This window comes from Diospyros lotus, unplaced genomic scaffold (genome assembly GCF_014633365.1).
Source record: "Diospyros lotus cultivar Yz01 unplaced genomic scaffold, ASM1463336v1 tig00011517_3, whole genome shotgun sequence".
NCBI classification, from domain to species: domain Eukaryota; kingdom Viridiplantae; phylum Streptophyta; class Magnoliopsida; order Ericales; family Ebenaceae; genus Diospyros; species Diospyros lotus.
Window position 1 is genome coordinate 2828 of NW_026267119.1, and position 18720 is coordinate 21547.

Consider the following 18720-nt stretch of genomic DNA (forward strand, 5'->3'; position numbering starts at 1 on the left):
AGAGATAGAGCAAGATTGGATCGCTTTAAATAAATTTTACTGGTGTTATCAAATTATTTTTCACAATTCAAAATAATTAGTGTAGAAAAACCCAACAAAATCCAACAGAAACATCTCCCTCAAGCAAAAATACATATAAAAAGCATCATAATTAAAGAGAACCAACAAAAGATTATAGATGAAGTTCCCACTTTTATTTATGCTGTAAGTGCACGAGAAACAATGATTAACTTGATTCATCTATTAGCCCGATCATAAGAACCAATGATTATTCCCACCCATACCAGAAGGCATAACTATTGGGTCCATTGGTTCCACTAAAATAGAAATCATCCGATCTGACAGACCAATAGTAAATTTTGTCGCTCGTGTACTTATCCGAACAGTAGCTAGCTACTTTATTATTGTAGACATCAAAGATTCTCTCATGGGGGCCCCAATAAAAATGGCAGAAGAAGAGAGTGTCCTCTCCGAAAAACCAATGGGGAACGAATCTCCAACTAAGAAGTTGCCCAGGGTTCAGTGTGTGCATGCCAATGTCGTTGTCTTTGGATTGACACTGAACCCGAAATGGGTCTGAGAGGTCGTTACGGATATGGACTGCAGTTTTCTGGAAACTGATGTCCTGTTGCTCGCAGGATGTTGGGCTGCTGGAACAAATCATCATTAGTATCATCGAGGGAAGGAAGAAGCGGGACATGCTCTTGTTGGGACTGTGGAAGCACTGTCTCTTCTGGTACATGTTTGGGCAAGAGAATCAAATTAAGAGATGGAGTAACATAATGATCATTGGAAAAGTGAGTTAATGAGCATTCAATGGTTTGGTGTAGCAACAACCAAATCATTCATAAAAATGTTTCCAAATGTAATTAAAGTATTTATCAATTAATTAGCCTCCCGTGGTACCACTACAAGAAAATAGTTAATTTGAAACAAATTTTTCGTTTGAGACAGATTTAGAGATGAATTTTAGCCGTGACAAAAACCCTTATCGATAAATTTGAGACGGATTTTGAAACGGATTTAGAGACGAAAATTTTCCGTCTTTATTTGAGATGGATGTGGAGACGAATTTTTCAGTTGGTTTTTGAGACAGATTTAGAGATGGTTTTTTCCATCTCTGTTTGAGATGGACTTAAAGACGAATTTTGAGACCGATCTTAGTCTTTGTTACAGACGGATTTAGAAACAAATTTTTTCTGCTTCTATTTGAGACGGATTTACAGATGTGTCAATATTTGTCTCAAAAATCCATGACTAAACTGTTGTTTTATTGTAGTGTCATTTTGTCACAATAAGTATGTTGTTAGAATTTTCATACCTATTGTGACAAATTAATTTATCAGAACGAGACTAAATTCTTGTAGTAAAGGTGTTCACCATCTTATTGTGAATGGCATTGTTGAAATCTTTAGGGGCTAAATTAAACATGTCTTTAACCTATCATCCTTAAATAAATGAACAGTTCTTAGATTTCTCAGAAGAGAAAAATATGATAAATTGATTATAAACTGACATATGAACTATTATTTTTAATTAGTATGAAATATTAATATTAAAGAATAATGAGTCACATGCCAATATTTATGAAATTAATATAGTAGATATATGAATAAATGTTAGTTGAACATCTATTGAATGTGACACGAGTCGCATAAGTAGCACCATTTTTTTTTTTTTTTGTTGATTCATATAAGAAAATTATTTATATATTTATTATTGCATGTCTATAATTTTTTTATTTAACATTTTTTTGAATTGATTTAAAGGTCTTTTAATTATTTAATCATCTTATGTCTTAGATTGATTAACTTTTAATTTAATTATTTTTTAATATTTGATCCCCCATTTTACGTCCTTAAAATTTAAAATGTAGTGTATGTTTAGTATATATTTTATTCTTAGAGTTTAATAATATTAAAATGTAGTGCATTACTAATTAAAATGGAGTGTGTGTTTTATAAAATTTTATATTTAGTTTACATTTTCTAATATAGTTTTTATTTATATATTTAAATAAACTTTCGATAGACTTTAAATTAAATAATTATATTTAATTTCTAATTAGAGATGAATTTTAAGAAGGAAAAAAATTTGTCTCAAAATAGAGACGGATTGAGAGACGATAAAAAATTTGTCTCAAATTAAAGACGGATTTTGAGACAATTTTTTTATCGTCTCTAATTAGAGACGAATTTTTTTTGTGTCTAAATCTATTTCGAATTAGTGACGGATTTTAGACCAAAAAAAATCTCTCTCAAATTTGAGATGAACCTGCAATGGGTCTGGCAGATTGTTTATGACATTGGACCTCAACTTTTGGGAGGTCTTATCTTTCTCACCTTAACATTGAGCCAATGAAGCAAATCATCACGAGTGCCATGGAGGGAACTAGGGAAGGAAGGAGCGAGCCGTAGTTTTGTTGGGGCGGTGAGAACAACATCGATACGCCCACCAAATGTTGGAAGGTACTCCTTCCTAATTCAACCATGGTGTGTGTGGGGTGTTGTGTGAAAGACCAAGCTTGAATAATCGAGGAAGAGTTTCTCTTATTGCCAGGGTCTTTAAAACGCTTTGTACAAGTCCTATTTATAGACAAAACCTTAAGCAAAAAGTAATTACAGTATATTGAAGTTTTATCGGGATTCCAAAAGGTTTCTCGGTTTCTTTCAACGTGTTGTGTACGCAGCTTTCCCTGTTCTTTCTTCTAGATTCATTGCTCCAGGACGGGCCTTCTCGAAGAAGACGATAGCACATTATATGGATAAAATTTAAAACAGAAGAAGAAGAGCAAAAAAAGAAGACATAATTGAAGAAAAAAGAATAGCTGACGAGACAAAAATTAGATTTTCAATTGTCTTGTCCTTATTCATGATATTCTTTGACTGTTTATAATAGTTTTACATGTGGGAAAGAGAAAACAAAACAAATGTGAGAACAACTATCCATTACAATATAAGAAAACACTAGTCACTACTACACTACCACCTCACTTTAACTATCAAAGAAATTAATCAAATTCATTTCACATATCACACATCCTCCAGAAAAAGTCCTCCCGGAAAAGACATCATTCCTCCCTGTCAAGTTTAATTTCCAACACCAAATAGGCACACACTTGTTGAGTATTATAATATCATTTAATTTAATGGGAATTCTAATTTCAGAGTTGGAGGCTAATTGAAATTCCAATTTATATTTATATTGATTGTTTGAGTACATGAGGGCTCTGTCGCATCCTATCTAACAACAATTAACTAATTCCATAAATACCACTTGGCATAACTACCAATCTTATTGGTACCACTAAAGTAAATACCGTCTGGTTGTACAGACCAATAGCAGTTTTCATCGTCTGACTGAAAGGTTGTACAGTACACGTCTATGAACTTATCGTAAACATTGAAGACTGCTTCCTTGTTGCGCCAATAACAGTGGCAGAAGAAGAGAGTATTTTGAATAACGATGTGGGGAACGAATCTCCAAGTAAGATTTTGCCCAGTTGGGAGTATGTGCAACCCAATATCAGTGTCTTTAGATTTACATTGAACTCGCAATGGGTCTGGGAGGTCGTTAATGACATGCACCGCAACTTTTAACCAAAAGCCCTTCTCTTCCTGACCTTGTTGCTCATTGCACGATGTTGAACCGACGAGACAAACCATCATCAACGCCACCGAGGGAAGAAAGAAGTGGCGGAATGTGCTGTAGGGACTCTCAAAATCATGCTGCCTTCGGTTCATGTTTATGATTGTCTGCCTTTGTCGAACATGCGCATAAAAGCAAGCAAGCGCACACAGATAAACGATCTTTACAGGTAGAAAGATGAATTGGGATGCATTGCACATACACCCACATATATATACACTTCTCATACATGTACATTATTTTGCCCTAATGGGTAGGCATTGAGAAAAAGTAATAGTTGAGGAAGTGATTTAATGAGCAATACTGTGGCAAGAATGCAGTATTAATGCTTTATTTGGAATCAAATATTCTTCTTACTTAACAAAAAAAAAAAGAATCAAATTTGTTAGACCGAAAAGGAAGAGGAAGAATCAAATATTCTTCTAAATTTTAGTTTTGGTAAGTGAATCAAAAGAGCGTTGATGGAAGAAGACATTGATGATCCCAAACAAGTGAGTTAATGAGCATTCAATGGTCAATAATAACTTAAACAAATGTCAATTTTTCCTACTCATCATTAATTATGAAAATATTCATTTTGAGAATTGAGTGAATGGGAACTTTTGTAATTAAAGAGCATAAGTTGTGAATTGTGAAAACAATTTCTTTATAAAATTAAGATACATAATTGACTCTCCTCTAATGTTTATAACATTTATAATACGGAAAATTTTACCATTAGATGTAAGTGGGTTTACAAAATTAAATATAAAACTGATGATTTCATAGAGAGGCATAAGACTTGTTTAGTGGCAAAGGGGTATACTCAACAAGATGGATTGAATTTCTTAGACACCTATTTTCCTATTGCAAAGCTTGTTACGGTGAAAATCTTGCTTGCTCTAGCTGCTATGAAGCAATGGGCCCTTGTTGAGTTAGATGTGAATAATGCTTTTCTAAATAGAGATTTATTTCAAGAAGTATATATATATGGATTTACTTTTTGGGTATAAGCCTTTCATTTCTGGTATTCAGAGGAAGAAGTCAATGTGTTGTTTGCATAAACCCATCTATGGTTTGAAACAACTTCACGGTAATGGTTGCCCAAATTTTCTCATGCCTTTATTCAGTTTGGTTTTCAGCAATTTAAATCTGATTATTCCTTGTTTACCAAAGGTAATGGTTCTTCCTTTGTGCTTTTCTCATTTATGTGGATAATATCATCATTGGTCTAGATTTGACTATTATAGACTCTCTCAAGTCTTTTCTCCATAGTCAATTTAAGCTGAAGGATCTCGATCGATTGAGGTATTTTCTTGAGCTTGAAATTACTCAATCTAAGAATGAGATATTTCTTTCTCAAAGACATTACACCTTACAACTCTTAGAAGATATTGGTTTTCTTAATTGTAAACCTGTTAATTTGCCTCTGGTTCATAATCTTAAACTAAGTATGCATGAGGGTGAGCTATTTGAAGATTCATCACTCTATCAACGTCTTATTGGCTGGTTACTCTATCTCACCATTTCTTGGCCCAATATCACGTTTGCGATTCATAAACTTAGTCAATTTGTATCTCATCACAAGCCCCATTTAGATGTTGTTCATCTCTTATTACAGTATCTCAAATCCATTTCGGGTCAGGGCTTATCTTTTTTAGCTTCCTCTTCTTTACAACTTCAGGCATTCTCAGATTCGGATTAAGAGTGATGTTTGGATACACGCCGCTCAGTTACTAGTTATTGAACGGCCACCCCAGTGGCCTTTGTTGGATCTGCCTTTACAAAAAGGTTTCCCCCGAGCATGCCTCGTGCAACCCCGTGGTCCATTTCGACCGTGGCCGACCGGCAAGATCCAGGTTGGTTTCCTAATGCTGCATTTTTTTAGTTTTTGCACCACTTATTTTGGTTTTCTCATTTTGGCCCTATTTCACCAAGCCCCTCAACTTTTGATAATTACCTATAAGTCCCTCAAGTCTTTAGCCTTTCATTTCTCCCTTGAAACTTTTAGAAAAACGTTATTATGACCCTTTTGGGCAACTTTGAAAAATTACACTTAGGCCCGAATCCTCATTTTGGCTACAAATCCATTCATTTCTTCCTAAAACCGTTGAAGGGTTGTTGCTTATGAAAAACTGAAGCCTCCTCAAGGTTTTGTTGACTTCCCGAAAATCGCCTATAAGATTTCGATTTTGTAGCTTAAATGACAGCTGCATTTTAACTGTACCGAAAATCATTCCCGATCCGATTTATTTCAATATCATAAATCCTATATCGAGATTCTCATTAATGCCACATTATTTTTCTTTGGCATCTCGACTTCAAGGCACTCCTTGCAATCGATTTGGTCATTCATACGGTAATAAATTACCCTTATACCCTCAATTTATTTGAAAATTCCCCTTTTGCCCCAAAATAAATTACTCTTGAATCCTTTAGAATTTCTCTAGTATTACATAGAACCTCTTGATTAAAAAAATATGAGCAAAATTTATCTTTTTTTGGGGGGGGGTGAATATTAACGCAAGTGAATTATGAGAATTTATAAGTGAGTAAATGGTTAACATAAAAGCATCAATATAATAGAAATAGGAAGAAATCCACAAATTCCACTATTATCTACACTTTAAAGAATAATGTTTTTTATATTGAGTTAATTGGGATCGATAGAATAAGTTAATAATCATTCATAGTGTGAGACAATTAGCATTATCAACCCATTTCAAAACCTCTAAAACTCTTAGAATTAAAATTTTGATTTTTATAGTTTGTTTCTTTGTTTTGTTCAGATGAAACTTTTCTTTGTTAGTTTTTTCTCTATAGAATTTGTTTTAGTTGTAATGATTGGAGTATGCCTAAGCAGATAGTTGTAGATGTTTTTGTGATCTTTTGTTTATTGAAAATTTTTATTTAAAGAAAAAATTTTAATTTGAGAAATTTAAAATAAATTCTTATGTTTGAAATAAAAAAAAAAAAAGTCTAACAATTGAAATTTTATTTACCTTCAAACTTTAGAATTTGAATTTCGATCAAAGTTTGTTAGAATTGTTAAATAAAGAATTAAAATTCTCGAACACTACTTATTTATTTTATTCCCACAGTTACACTTTCCCATCTATTATATTATTTGGGTTTTTTTTTTTTTATCTTCCTAGATCTCCTTTTCTGTCTATTATTTTGATTTTATCCTATAGTTGATTCAATTTGAACAAGATTTAACTAATGAGGAAATTAATTAAACTGACTACCTATTAATATTTACTAGACTATTTTAATATTTTTATGTATAATATTATATTTAGATGCGAAATAATATCATTTTAAATTATATATGTGAATGCACAAATTCACAAATGACTAGTACCAATCCTAACTTGTATGTGTAAGCACATACAAGGGATATATCAGATATATATTTCACATTTATCCCAAACTACAATTATTTACATGCATACAGGGGATATATCAGATATATTTCACATTTATCCCTAACTACAGTTATGCACACATATAATTATCCCGATTATCTCGTTCCGACCTTTTCCACCAAAAAAAAAAATCGAAAAACACTATAAAAGAGAACAAACAACATATTTTTTTACTAGAATAACATTATTAACATGATTGTTTCTTTATTTCCCCTATAGATATCATCATATATAAGAATCCTATGACTAGTACCAATCATATTTCTTTGTGTAAGTCTCATTGGTACCACTAAATTAAAACCCATCTGATCGTACAGACCAGTAGCAGCTCTTATCTTTGGAATGCAAAATTGAACAATGGCTGCCCATGTCATGATTATAGACATCAAAAAATTTATCCTTGGAGCCCCAGTAGAAGTGGCAGTAAAAGAGAGTGTTGTCTATGAACACGTTGGGAACAAATCTCCAAGTAAGATCTTGCCTAGGTTGGAGTGTTTGCAGGCCGAGATCATCATCTTTAGATTGACAACGAACCCTCATTGGGTCTGGGAGGTTGTTAACGACGTGGACTGCACTTCTCATCCAGAAGCCCTTCTCTTCCTCGTCTTGCTGCCGACACAGCGTTGGGCCAATGAAACAAATCATCATCAATGCCATTGAAGGAAGGAAGAAGCGCGACATTGTCTTCATGGGACCTTCAAAACGATGTTGTCTTTGGTGCATATATGTTTATGAATCTAGCTGTCTATGGTGGTGCACACACACACGTGTGTATATATATACACTTTTGGTTCATTATTTTGCCCTAATGGGTAAGCACAGAAGGAAGGTATTAGCTGAGAAAATGATTTAATGAGCAATATTGAGAGAAGAAGGAAAGGAAAGGTTTGCTAGAATGCCAGCCTCTTTTAGGATTGGCAAGTGAATCAATGAGCATGACGGAATAAATATGGTTTAGTACATATTTTTATTTATGTATTTTTATATTTTTTTTGGTATGGTTACTTAAATTTTTTATTGTCTCAATTATACCTCTAAATTTGATTGTTGGGTCAATTAATCTCTATACTTTGGTATTTTTTTCGGATGGTAATTTGAATTTTTTATTGTTCCGATTATCCCTTAAAACTGCATTTTCAAGCCAATTTAACATATGTACTTTCATGTATAAAAAAATAGGTAAATGAGATGATAAAATACATGTGCTAATCTCAAGCACAATGGTGAAGTTGTAATATATTTATTAAATTTTATTTTTAATATTTAAATAATTTAATTAATTGATGATAAATGAATCCCATTTTAAAATATCTAACTAACCAATTAAATTGTTTAACTACTGAAAACAATGTGTACTAAAATATAAATTATCTGGAAATAAGATGCACTTATTGCACTTTAACCATAACCCTTAAGGCAACGATAAACATTATCCATGTTCAAAATATAACTTCAATTTAGAAATATATAAAAATTAAAAATTTAAGAATTTTTCTACTAAACTTTGAATATATAACTTTAATTTAAAGTGTGATTTGTTAATGAATATAGATAAATTAGTAGAAGTATAATCAAACACAAACACCCTAGTTTAATTTAAAGTGTGATTTTGTATAAATTTGAGTTTAAAAGCATGTGCCCTCTCTCTTTAAATTAAAGTTTGAATATTTGACTATAAGCAATAATCACCCTAGTTTTTGTCAAGGAAGCAAAAGCTCGTTATAAAGGTCCATTGCTAACAAGACCACCCTTATAACAAGTAAACACCCTTAAGTGAGATCTTCTCACACATTAGTGATTTCAAGCTTAATAAAATGACTTACAAATCTTTACAATGATCAAAGAAGAAAAAAGAAACAAACAATTGAAGTACAACTCAGTTGACTGCTTGAACACCTTCAACTGTAAACACACCACTAAAGAGCTCAATAAGTAAATGTTGATGCTAGTATATAAGACTCTTTTATAACCCTTTCATTAGCTTCTAGCTAAATAAGTAAGTCGAAGTAGCTGCCATCAGTGTCAAAAATTATATCATAGCACCTTTTTGAATATCATGAAAAGTCTCCATTAATCTTGTGATTTTTTTAGGTTTGTAGGGAAAAGAAGTTTTGCAGGTTAATCTTTTAAATAAGAATAAGTCAACAACGAACAGGTCAAGCATAATTAATGCCATGCAACAAAAAAAAAAAAAAAAATTCATATTGGTGGTCGGTAAAATTTCTACAGATTATCAGATATGATTTTTGACTATTAGAATAGAAATAATTTTAAAAAATAAGCAAAACGATAACCATTAACAGATTTTAACAAAATGAAAAGAGATCAATTCTAGAGCAGTTCTTAACTTGCACCAAAGAGGAGAAAATGGTTCTGGAGGCAAACGATGATAAGGACTATTTGTGGTCATTTTAATGAAAGATACTAATGTTTCAGGATAAGGAAATATTTGTTTAGTTCACAAAAAAAAATCACATAAAACTTATAAAGTAAAATTTAAATGTGTGTGAGATAAAGAGTGAACAATGTGCTTCAAAAATATGGCAAAGATTAGGGTTTGTTTACTTGTGAAAAATTAAAATAGTTTTCTTCAAAAAATATTTACAAAGATAGAAAATTAGAAACAGTTTTCAAAATGGTTTTTTTATATATATTAAAAGATAAAAAATAATTTATTTATTTTTTAAAATTGTAATAGATTTTAAAAAACATCTTAAAAATATGTTCTTTAGGGAAAATATGCTTCTTTTTTTTTTTAATTTGAGCCCCTCTTAATCTTATGAATAAGAACTTTTTTCCTTTTGCTTCTCTTTTCCTAGTGTTTCATTCACACTCACCCACCCACTCACCACTCCTCTTTTCATCAGGCCACTTTGGCCATTAACCTCTTCCTTTACTGTTAATTTTTACATTTCTTCTTCTACGTGATTTTAAACTAAAATGTCAAAACTTTAAAAACCATATGGCCTAATTTTTGTCAACAACTCTATGGAAATTATCAATGGGGCAAACAACCTATCTTTGATTGACTAAACAAGCTTGAGAGATAAATGTGTTCCCTTGCCCTCTCCAATAACTGTGTGGAAATTATCAATGGGGCAAACAACCATAATTTTTTTATTTAAATAAAAAACTGAATATTGAATAAGAGAGGGGATCTAACCTTAGTATTACTTTAATGGGCCTTTTGTTAGGATCAAATCACTCTAATTATATAACTTGTTAAAATTGATTCACGCACAAACTAAGAATAATAAATAAAAATTAAATAAAAAAATAACAACACAAAAAAAAATTAATGTGGTTTCGACTCAATAGCTAATCTCATGGTCACACCACGCACCAGAGTTATGTTATCAAGTTGTGAAACTTACTCGAGATCACACCACCATAACTAATCTGGATATATATCTCTTCATATATTATTGTGAATAGTCCACCAAACACCGGATCAAGGCTGCCTATTTAAAAGCACCAAATAACAATCACAAAAAAATTAAGCTTTCCAAACATATCCTAATCCTCCAACTAAAATCATCATCTAATAAAAATTAATTGAGAGATCTTTCCTACATCAGACTAATCTTATTAGGTAAAATAACAATCTTATAAATCAAACTAAAATTTGAGCAGTTATCCCAACACCCTCCCACTAAGTTTAGTGGCCCAATAACTTACGGTCTTTCTATACTTTTTTTCATATCACATGCGCATTAGTAAATATTGAGATTGACGTGTCGGAAGCCTTCTAAAACCCATTGATTCTCTCACGAATGTCGGATTATAAGACTCAATTAGTGATTCGTTGATTCGAAATAATATCGAAAAATTGAAGAGAATTATGGAAAAAATTTCAACAGAAATTTTATTAAAATTCTAAAATCCACTCCTAAAAAAATCTTATAAGCATAGTATTTATAGGCTACAACAATTAGAAAATTGAAAAACGCCCCAAAATCCTAAACCCAAATCTTACCAAAAAAAGGCAAGAATGAGTTTTCATTACAGCATAATCAAAGTTAGATAGAAATAAATAAAATCTCCCAAAATGGCATATTAAAATTCATTCCCTAATAAAAGTTATTCCCAATTCAATTATTTTCTAAAATAGCAAAAACACTAATTTCAAGACTTAAAACGAAAAAATTTGTCCAAAAAAACACGGACCTCACCAGCAAAGTTTGTGACTTTTAATCCTCAGTCCGATTCCCTTGAAATTAGTCTTTAAAATCACCCAAATCTCATCTTTCATAAAATGCTAAAACTATCTCATCCATATAAGAGATAGAGCTAATTGGATCGCTTTAAATAAATTTTACTGGTGTTATCAAATTATTTTTCACAATTCAAAATAATTAGTGTAGAAAAACCCAACAAAATCCAACAGAAACATCTCCCTCAAGCAAAAATACATATAAAAAGCATCATAATTAAAGAGAACCAACAAAAGATTATAGATGAAGTTCCCACTTTTATTTATGCTGCAAGTGCACGAGAAACAATGATTAGCTTGATTCATCTATTAGCCCGATCATAAGAACCAATGATTATTCCCACCCATACCAGAAGGCATAACTATTGGGTCCATTGGTTCCACTAAAATAGAAACCATCCGATCTGACAGACCAATAGCAAATTTTGTCGTTCGTGTACTTATCCGAACAGTAGCTAGCTACTTTATTATTGTAGACATCAAAGATTCTCTCATGGGGGCCCCAATAAAAATGGCAGAAGAAGAGAGTGTCCTCTCCGAAAAACCAATGGGGAACGAATCTCCAACTAAGAAGTTGCCCAGGGTTCAGTGTTTGCATGCCAATGTCGTTGTCTTTGGATTGACACTGAACCCGAAATGGGTCTGAGAGGTCGTTACGGATATGGACTGCAGTTTTCTGGAAACTGATGTCCTGTTGCTCGCAGGATGTTGGGCTGCTGGAACAAATCATCATTAGAATCATCGAGGGAAGGAAGAAGCGGGACATGCTCTTGTTGGGACTGTGGAAGCACTGTCTCTTCTGGTACATGTTTGGGCAAGAGAATAAAATTAAGAGATGGAGTAATATAATGATCATTGGAAGAGTGAGTTAATGAGCATTCAATGGTTTGGTGTAGCAACAACCAAATCATTCATAAAAATGTTTCCAATTGTAATTAAAGTATTTATCAATTAATTAGCCTCCAGTGGTACCAGTACGAGAAAATAGTTAATTTGAAACGAATTTTTCGTATGAGACAGATTTAGAGACGAATTTTAGCCGTGACAAAAACCCTTATCGATAAATTTGAGACGGATTTTGAAACGGATTTAGAGACGAAAATTTTCCGTCTCTATTTGAGATGGATGTGGAGACAGATTTTTCAGTTGATTTTTGAGACGAATTTAGAGACGATTTTTTTCATCTATATTTGAAACGAATTTAAAGACGAATTTTTCGTCTCTATTTGAGACGAATTTTGAGACCGATCTTCGTTTTTGTTTGAGTCGGATTTAGAGACGAATTTTTTCTGCTTCTATTTGAGATGGATTTACAGATGATTTTTTAGACGGATTTAGAGACATGTCAAAATTTGTTTCAAAAATTCATGTCTAAACTGTTATTTTATTGTAGTGTCATTTCGTCATAGTAAGTATGTTGTCAGAATTTTCATACCTATTGTGACAAATTAATTTATCAAAACAAGTCTAAATTCTTATAGTAAAGGTGTTTACCATCTTATTGTGAATGGCATTGTCAAAATCTTTAAGGGCTAAATTAAACATGTCTTTGACCTATCATCCTTAAATAAATGAACAGTTCTTATATTTCTCAGAAGAGAAAAATATGATAAATTGATTATAAACTGACATATGGACTATTACTTTTAATTAATATGAAATATTAATATTAAAGAATAATGAGTCACGTGCCAATATTTATGAGATGAATATAGTAGATATGTGAATAAATGTTAATTGAAGATCTACTGAATGTGACATGAGTTGCATAGGTTGTACCATTTTTTTTTATTCATATAAGAAAATTATTTATATATTTATTATTGCATGTCTATAATTTTTTTATTTAACATTTTCTTAAATTGATTTAAAGGTCTTTTAATTATTTAATCATCTTAAGTCTTAGATTGATTAACTTCTAATTTAATTATTTTTTAATATTTGATTCCCTCATTTTACGTCCTTAAAATTTAAAATGTAGTATATGTTTAGTACATATTTTATTTATAGAGTTTTATAATATTAAAATGTATTGCATTACTAATTAAAATGTAGTGTATATATTATTAATATTACTAATTAAAATGGAGTGTGTGTTTTATAAAATTTTATATTTAGTTTACATTTTCTAATATATTTTTCATTATATTTTTTATTTATATATTTAAATAAACTTTCGATAGACTTTAAATTGAATAATTATATTTAATTTCTAATTAGGGACGATTTTTAAGATGATTTTTTTACTGTCTCTGATTAGAGACAGATTTGTTTCGTCTCTAAATCTGTCTCAAATTAGTGATAGATTTTAAACAAAAAAAATTCGTCTCTCAAATTTGAGACAAATTATTTTCTGTCTCAAATTAGAGACAGATTTAAAGGCGAGAAAAAATCTATATGTAATTAGAGACGAAAAAAAAATTCGTTTCAAAATGAAAAGAGATTTTTTTCGTCTCTAAATAGTTCAATCTCAGAATCCGTCTCTAATTTGAGAAAGAAAAATCCGTAAAAAAAAATCATCTCTAAAGTATTGTTTTCTTGTAGTGATACATCGATTAATCTGAAAAAGACACTTAAATTTATTTAAAAATATAATGTTAATTAGTCTTAAGAGACTGAATAGAGGATGCTCGAGAAATATGTAGACCCATCACGTGACAGCACAACACGCTTTGACCAAAAGGATGCATAGTCCTCAGAATCGCTCAATAGAATGGGTTTGGCACCATGTTTGGGTCATACCTTGGAGTCACATCATAAAGAAAATTGCGCTCAAATCATCCTTGATCAGGTTATATAGATTCTAAATTTTCTAGCAAAAAAGTGAGTAATTATATCTACTGTTCTTGTTTCTCTACTTGTCTTATTTGGTTATTCAATTCTAAATACCAAATTAACTATCAAAGTTTACCTCAAGAGAAAAAAGTCTCGACCTTATAGAAATTTAGATAATGCTATATTGGGTCCCAACTTCCTAACATCAATCGTACACTCATTAAATAATTTATTATTTCATTTTGAAATTAGAAAATTGTGGGTGTGCACTTTAATTGCATCTTTCTCGAATTTCAGTAAGCAATTGAATAGGCGAATTTTTAGTGGTATATCATTGGACAGCAACTATTAAATTATAGTTCACTAATGTATTTAAAATTAAATATTAGAATTAAATTTAAAATTGCTTAATTAAAAATTTGAACTAAGATAAAAAAAAAATATATTCAAACTTTTAGCGAGTGAATTATAAACATTGATATAGTGAGTTCATTAATGGTTACCATAAAGCATCAATAGATTAAACAAATAATCTCATTCGGAAGAGCAATCTAGGGTTGGGGAATCCCATATTGATTCCTCAGTCACTTTGGGAATCCCATATCGACTATGATTTAGATTAAATCAATTCTATTTGAATCTCTATACGTGCAGTTCCCTCAATATTAGAAGATATTCTCATATATTCTTTTGAATATAATTTTTGATATAATCTTGTATTTTTTGTCTCCTTCTAGATCTCTTGAAATAATTTTTTGGTTGTGCAAACCAAAGCCAATAATGACCTTGGTCTATACCCAAATATTCCACTTATTTTGGTTGAATTTGGATTAATTAATATACTTGAATTCCATAAGAATTCAATTCTAGGAACATAAAAGGCAATAAAATTTCCATAGGAATTTGGGTATTTTGGTTACAGAAATTGAATTTCGTTGTTTTCACTCCAAACATGAAAAGTTGGAATTGCAAATTAATTCCAAAAATTTTATTAAATTCATTCATTCCGAACAAGGGTTAAATTTTATACTCTATATAGAACCTTACAAGTGTGTTAAGGGCATTTTTTTTTTTTCACTTTTATCCCTCGATTGAGTAGGGTCATCTCTTTCTCTAGCTCCCCTTCACTCAAGAAGCAGCTAGAATCAACAGCTTATCATAGATGGACTTTATTCTTATATTATGATCTATGAGTATATCATAAGACTATCCCTTACTATCATAAGAACCACTACCTACCATTCATGCCACTTTGCATAACTTCCAGTCTGGTTGGTGTCCCTAAGAGCGAAACCATCTGATCTTACAGACCAATAGCAACCGTGATTCTTTGAGTGAAAAGGTAAACAGTACTTGTCATTTGTCAATGTGACTATCATAAACATCAAAGACTATCCTTGTAGCCCCGGTGAAAGTGACAAAAGAGAAGGGTACTATGCCGAAAGAGAAGTTGGGAATGAATCTCCAAGTAATATCTTGTCCAATTTTGAGTGAGGTGAAAACAGATTTACAGTGAACCTGCAATGGGTCTGGCAGATTCTTCATGACATTGGACCTCAACTTTTGGGAGGTCTTATCTTTCTCACCTTGACATTGAGCCAATGAAGCAAATCATCACGAGCACCATGGAGGGAACTAGGGAAGGAAGGAGCGACCCGTAGTTTTGTTGGGACGGTGAGAACAACATCGATACGCCCACCAAATGTTGGAAGGTACTCCTTCCTACTTCCTAATTCAACCATGGTGTGTGTGGGGTGTTGTGTGAAAGACCAAGCTTGAATAATCGAGGAAAAGTTTCTCTTATTGCCAGGGTCTTTAAAATGCTTTGTACAAGTCCTATTTATAGACAAAAGCTTAAGCAGAAAGTAATTACAGTAGATTCCAAAAGGCTTCTCAATTTCTCTTAGTGTGTTGCGTACGCAGCTTTTCCTGTTTCTTCTTCCAGATTCATTGCTCCGGGACGAGCCTTCTCGAAGAAGACGATAGCACATTATATGGATAAAATTTAAAAGAGAAGAAGAAGAGCAAAAAAAGAAGACATAATTAAAGAATAAAGAATTGCTGACGAGACAAAAATTAGATTTTCAATTGCCTTCTCCTTATTCATGATATTCTTTGACTATTTATAATAGTTTTACATGTGGGAAAGAGAAAACAAAACAAATGTGAGAACAACTATCCATTACAATATAAGAAAACACTGCTCACTACTACACTCCACCTCCAGAAAAAGTCCTCCCGGAAAAGACATCATTCCTCCCTGTCAAGTTTAATTTCCAACACCAAATAGGCACACACTTTTTGAGTATTATAATATCATTTAATAGGAATTCTAATTTCAGAGTTGGAGGCTAATTGAAATTCCAATTTATATTTATATTGATTGTTTGAGTACATGAGGGCTCTGTCGCATCCTATCTAACAACAATTAACTAATTCCATAAATACCACTTGGCATAACTACCAATTTTATTGGTACCACTAAAGTAAATACCGTCTGGTTGTACAGACCAATAGCAGTTTTCATCGTCTGACTGAAAGGTTGTACAGTATACGTTTATGAACTTATCGTAAACATTGAAGACTGCTTCCTTGTTGCCCCAATAACAGTGGCAGAAGAAGAGAGTATTTTGAATAAAGATGTGGGGAACGAATCTCCAAGTAAGATTTTGCCCAGTTTGGAGTATGTGCAACCCAATATCAGTGTCTTTAGATTTACATTGAACTCGCAATGGGTCTGGGAGGTCGTTAATGACATGCACCGCAACTTTTAACCAAAAGCCCTTCTCTTCCTGACCTTGTTGCTCATTGCACGATGTTGAACCGACGAGACAAACCATCATCAACGCCACCGAGGGAAGAAAGAAGTGGCGGAATGTGCTGTAGGGACTCTCAAAATCATGCTGCCTTCGGTTCATGTTTATGATTGTCTGCCTTTGTCGAACATGCGCATAAAAGCTAGCAAGCGCACACAGATATACGATCTTTACAGGTAGAAAGATGAATTGGGATGCATTGCACATACACCCACATGTATATACACTTCTCATACATGTACATTATTTTGCCCTAATGGGTAGGCATTGAGAAAAAGTATTAGTTGAGGAAGTGATTTAATGAGCAATATTGTGGCAAGAATGCAGTATTAATGCTTTATTTGGAATCAAATATTCTTCTTACTTAACAAAAAAAAAAAAGAGAATCAAATTTGTTAGACGGAAAAGGAAGAGGAAGAAAACTTATTGTTTGGTGGTTCTGGGCTTCTAAATTTTAGTTTTGGTAAGTGAATCAAAAGAGCGTTGATGGAAGAAGACATTGATGATCCCAAACGAGTGAGTTAATGAGCATTCAAAGGTCAATAATAACTTAAACAAATGTCAATTTTTCCTACTCATCATTAATTTAGATATGAAAATATTCATTTTGAGAATTGAGTGAATGGGAACTTTTGTAATTAAAGAGCATAAGTTGTGAATTGTGAAAACAATTTCTTTATAAAATTAACATACATAATTGACTATCCTCTAACGTTTATAATGTTTATAATACGGAAAATTTTACCATTAGATGTAAGTGAGTTTACAAAATTAAGTATAAAGCTGATGGTTCCATAGAGAGACATAAGGCTTGTTTAGTGGCAAATAGGTATACTCAACAAGATGGATTGAATTTCTTAGACACCTATTTTCCTGTTGCAAAGGTTGTTACGGTGAAAATCTTTCTTGCTCTAGCTGCTATGAAGCAATGGGCCCTTATTCAGTTAGATGTCAATAATATTTTTCTAAATAGAGATTTATTTGAGGAAGTATATATATATATATATGGATTTACTTCTTGGGTATAAGCCTTCTGTTTCTGGTATTCAGAGGAAGAAGTTAGTGTGTTGTTTCCATAAACCCATCTACGGTTTGAAACAAGCTTCACGGTAATGGTTTGCCAAATTTTCTCATGCCCTTATTCAGTTTGGTTTTCAGCAATTTAAATCTGATTATTCCTTGTTTACCAAAGGCAATGGTTCTTCCTTTGTGCTTTTCTCATTTATGTGGATAATATCATCATTTATTGGTCCGAATTTGACTATTATAGACTCCCTCAAGTCTTTTCTCCATAGTCAATTTAAGTTTTAGGATCTAAATTGCTTGAAATTGCTCAATCTCAGAGTAAGATATTTCTTTCTCAAAGACATTACACCTTACAACTCTTAGAAGATATTAGTTTTCTTAATTGTAAACCTATTAATTTGCCTATGGTTCATAATCTTAAACTAAGTATGTATGAGGGTGAGCTACATGAAGATTCATCATTCTCAACGTCTTATTGGCTGGTTACTCTATCTCACCATTTCTTGGCCCAATATCACGTTTGCGATTCATAAACTTAGTCAATTTGTATCTCATCTTGGCAAGCCCCATTTAGATGTTGTCCATCACTTATTACAATATCTCAAATCCACTCCAGGTCAGGGCCTATCTTTTTTAGCTTCCTCTTCTTTACAACTTCAGGCATTCTCAAATTTGGATTAGGGGTCATGTTTGGATACACGCCGTTCAATTACTAGTTACTGTGTATTTCTAGATGATTCTTTGGTCTCATGGAAATCTAAGAAGCAAACCACGGTGTCTAGGTCCTCAGCTAAGGTTGAGTACCGTGCTTTAGCTTCTACTGCTAGCGAGAGTA

General features: G+C 32.2%; 3 protein-coding genes across 3 annotated transcripts; all 3 read right to left on the reverse strand.

The window, feature by feature from the left end:
* Positions 1 to 3257: 3257 nt before the first annotated feature.
* LOC127793510 (S-protein homolog 5-like) lies at positions 3258 to 3743 on the reverse strand. Its single transcript, XM_052324260.1, has one exon. The coding sequence runs from the start codon at positions 3741 to 3743 to the stop codon at positions 3258 to 3260; it is 486 nt and encodes a 161-aa protein (XP_052180220.1).
* Positions 3744 to 7349: 3606 nt separating this feature from the next.
* On the reverse strand, positions 7350 to 7736 carry LOC127793511 (S-protein homolog 4-like). Its single transcript, XM_052324261.1, has one exon. It carries the CDS (start codon positions 7734 to 7736, stop codon positions 7350 to 7352), a length of 387 nt encoding a protein of 128 aa, XP_052180221.1.
* A 3866-nt stretch (positions 7737 to 11602) lies between these two features.
* On the reverse strand, positions 11603 to 12076 carry LOC127793513 (S-protein homolog 29-like). Its single transcript, XM_052324262.1, has one exon. It carries the CDS (start codon positions 12074 to 12076, stop codon positions 11603 to 11605), a length of 474 nt encoding a protein of 157 aa, XP_052180222.1.
* Between the last annotated feature and the right edge of the window lie 6644 nt (positions 12077 to 18720).

Bases quoted from the DNA above. Each gene is read 5' to 3' on its own strand.
- LOC127793513 (XM_052324262.1), bottom strand. From the start codon at position 12,076: ATGTACCAGAAGAGACAGTGCTTCCACAGTCCCAACAAGAGCATGTCC.
- LOC127793510 (XM_052324260.1), bottom strand. From the start codon at position 3,743: ATGAACCGAAGGCAGCATGATTTTGAGAGTCCCTACAGCACATTCCGC.
- LOC127793511 (XM_052324261.1), bottom strand. From the start codon at position 7,736: ATGTCGCGCTTCTTCCTTCCTTCAATGGCATTGATGATGATTTGTTTC.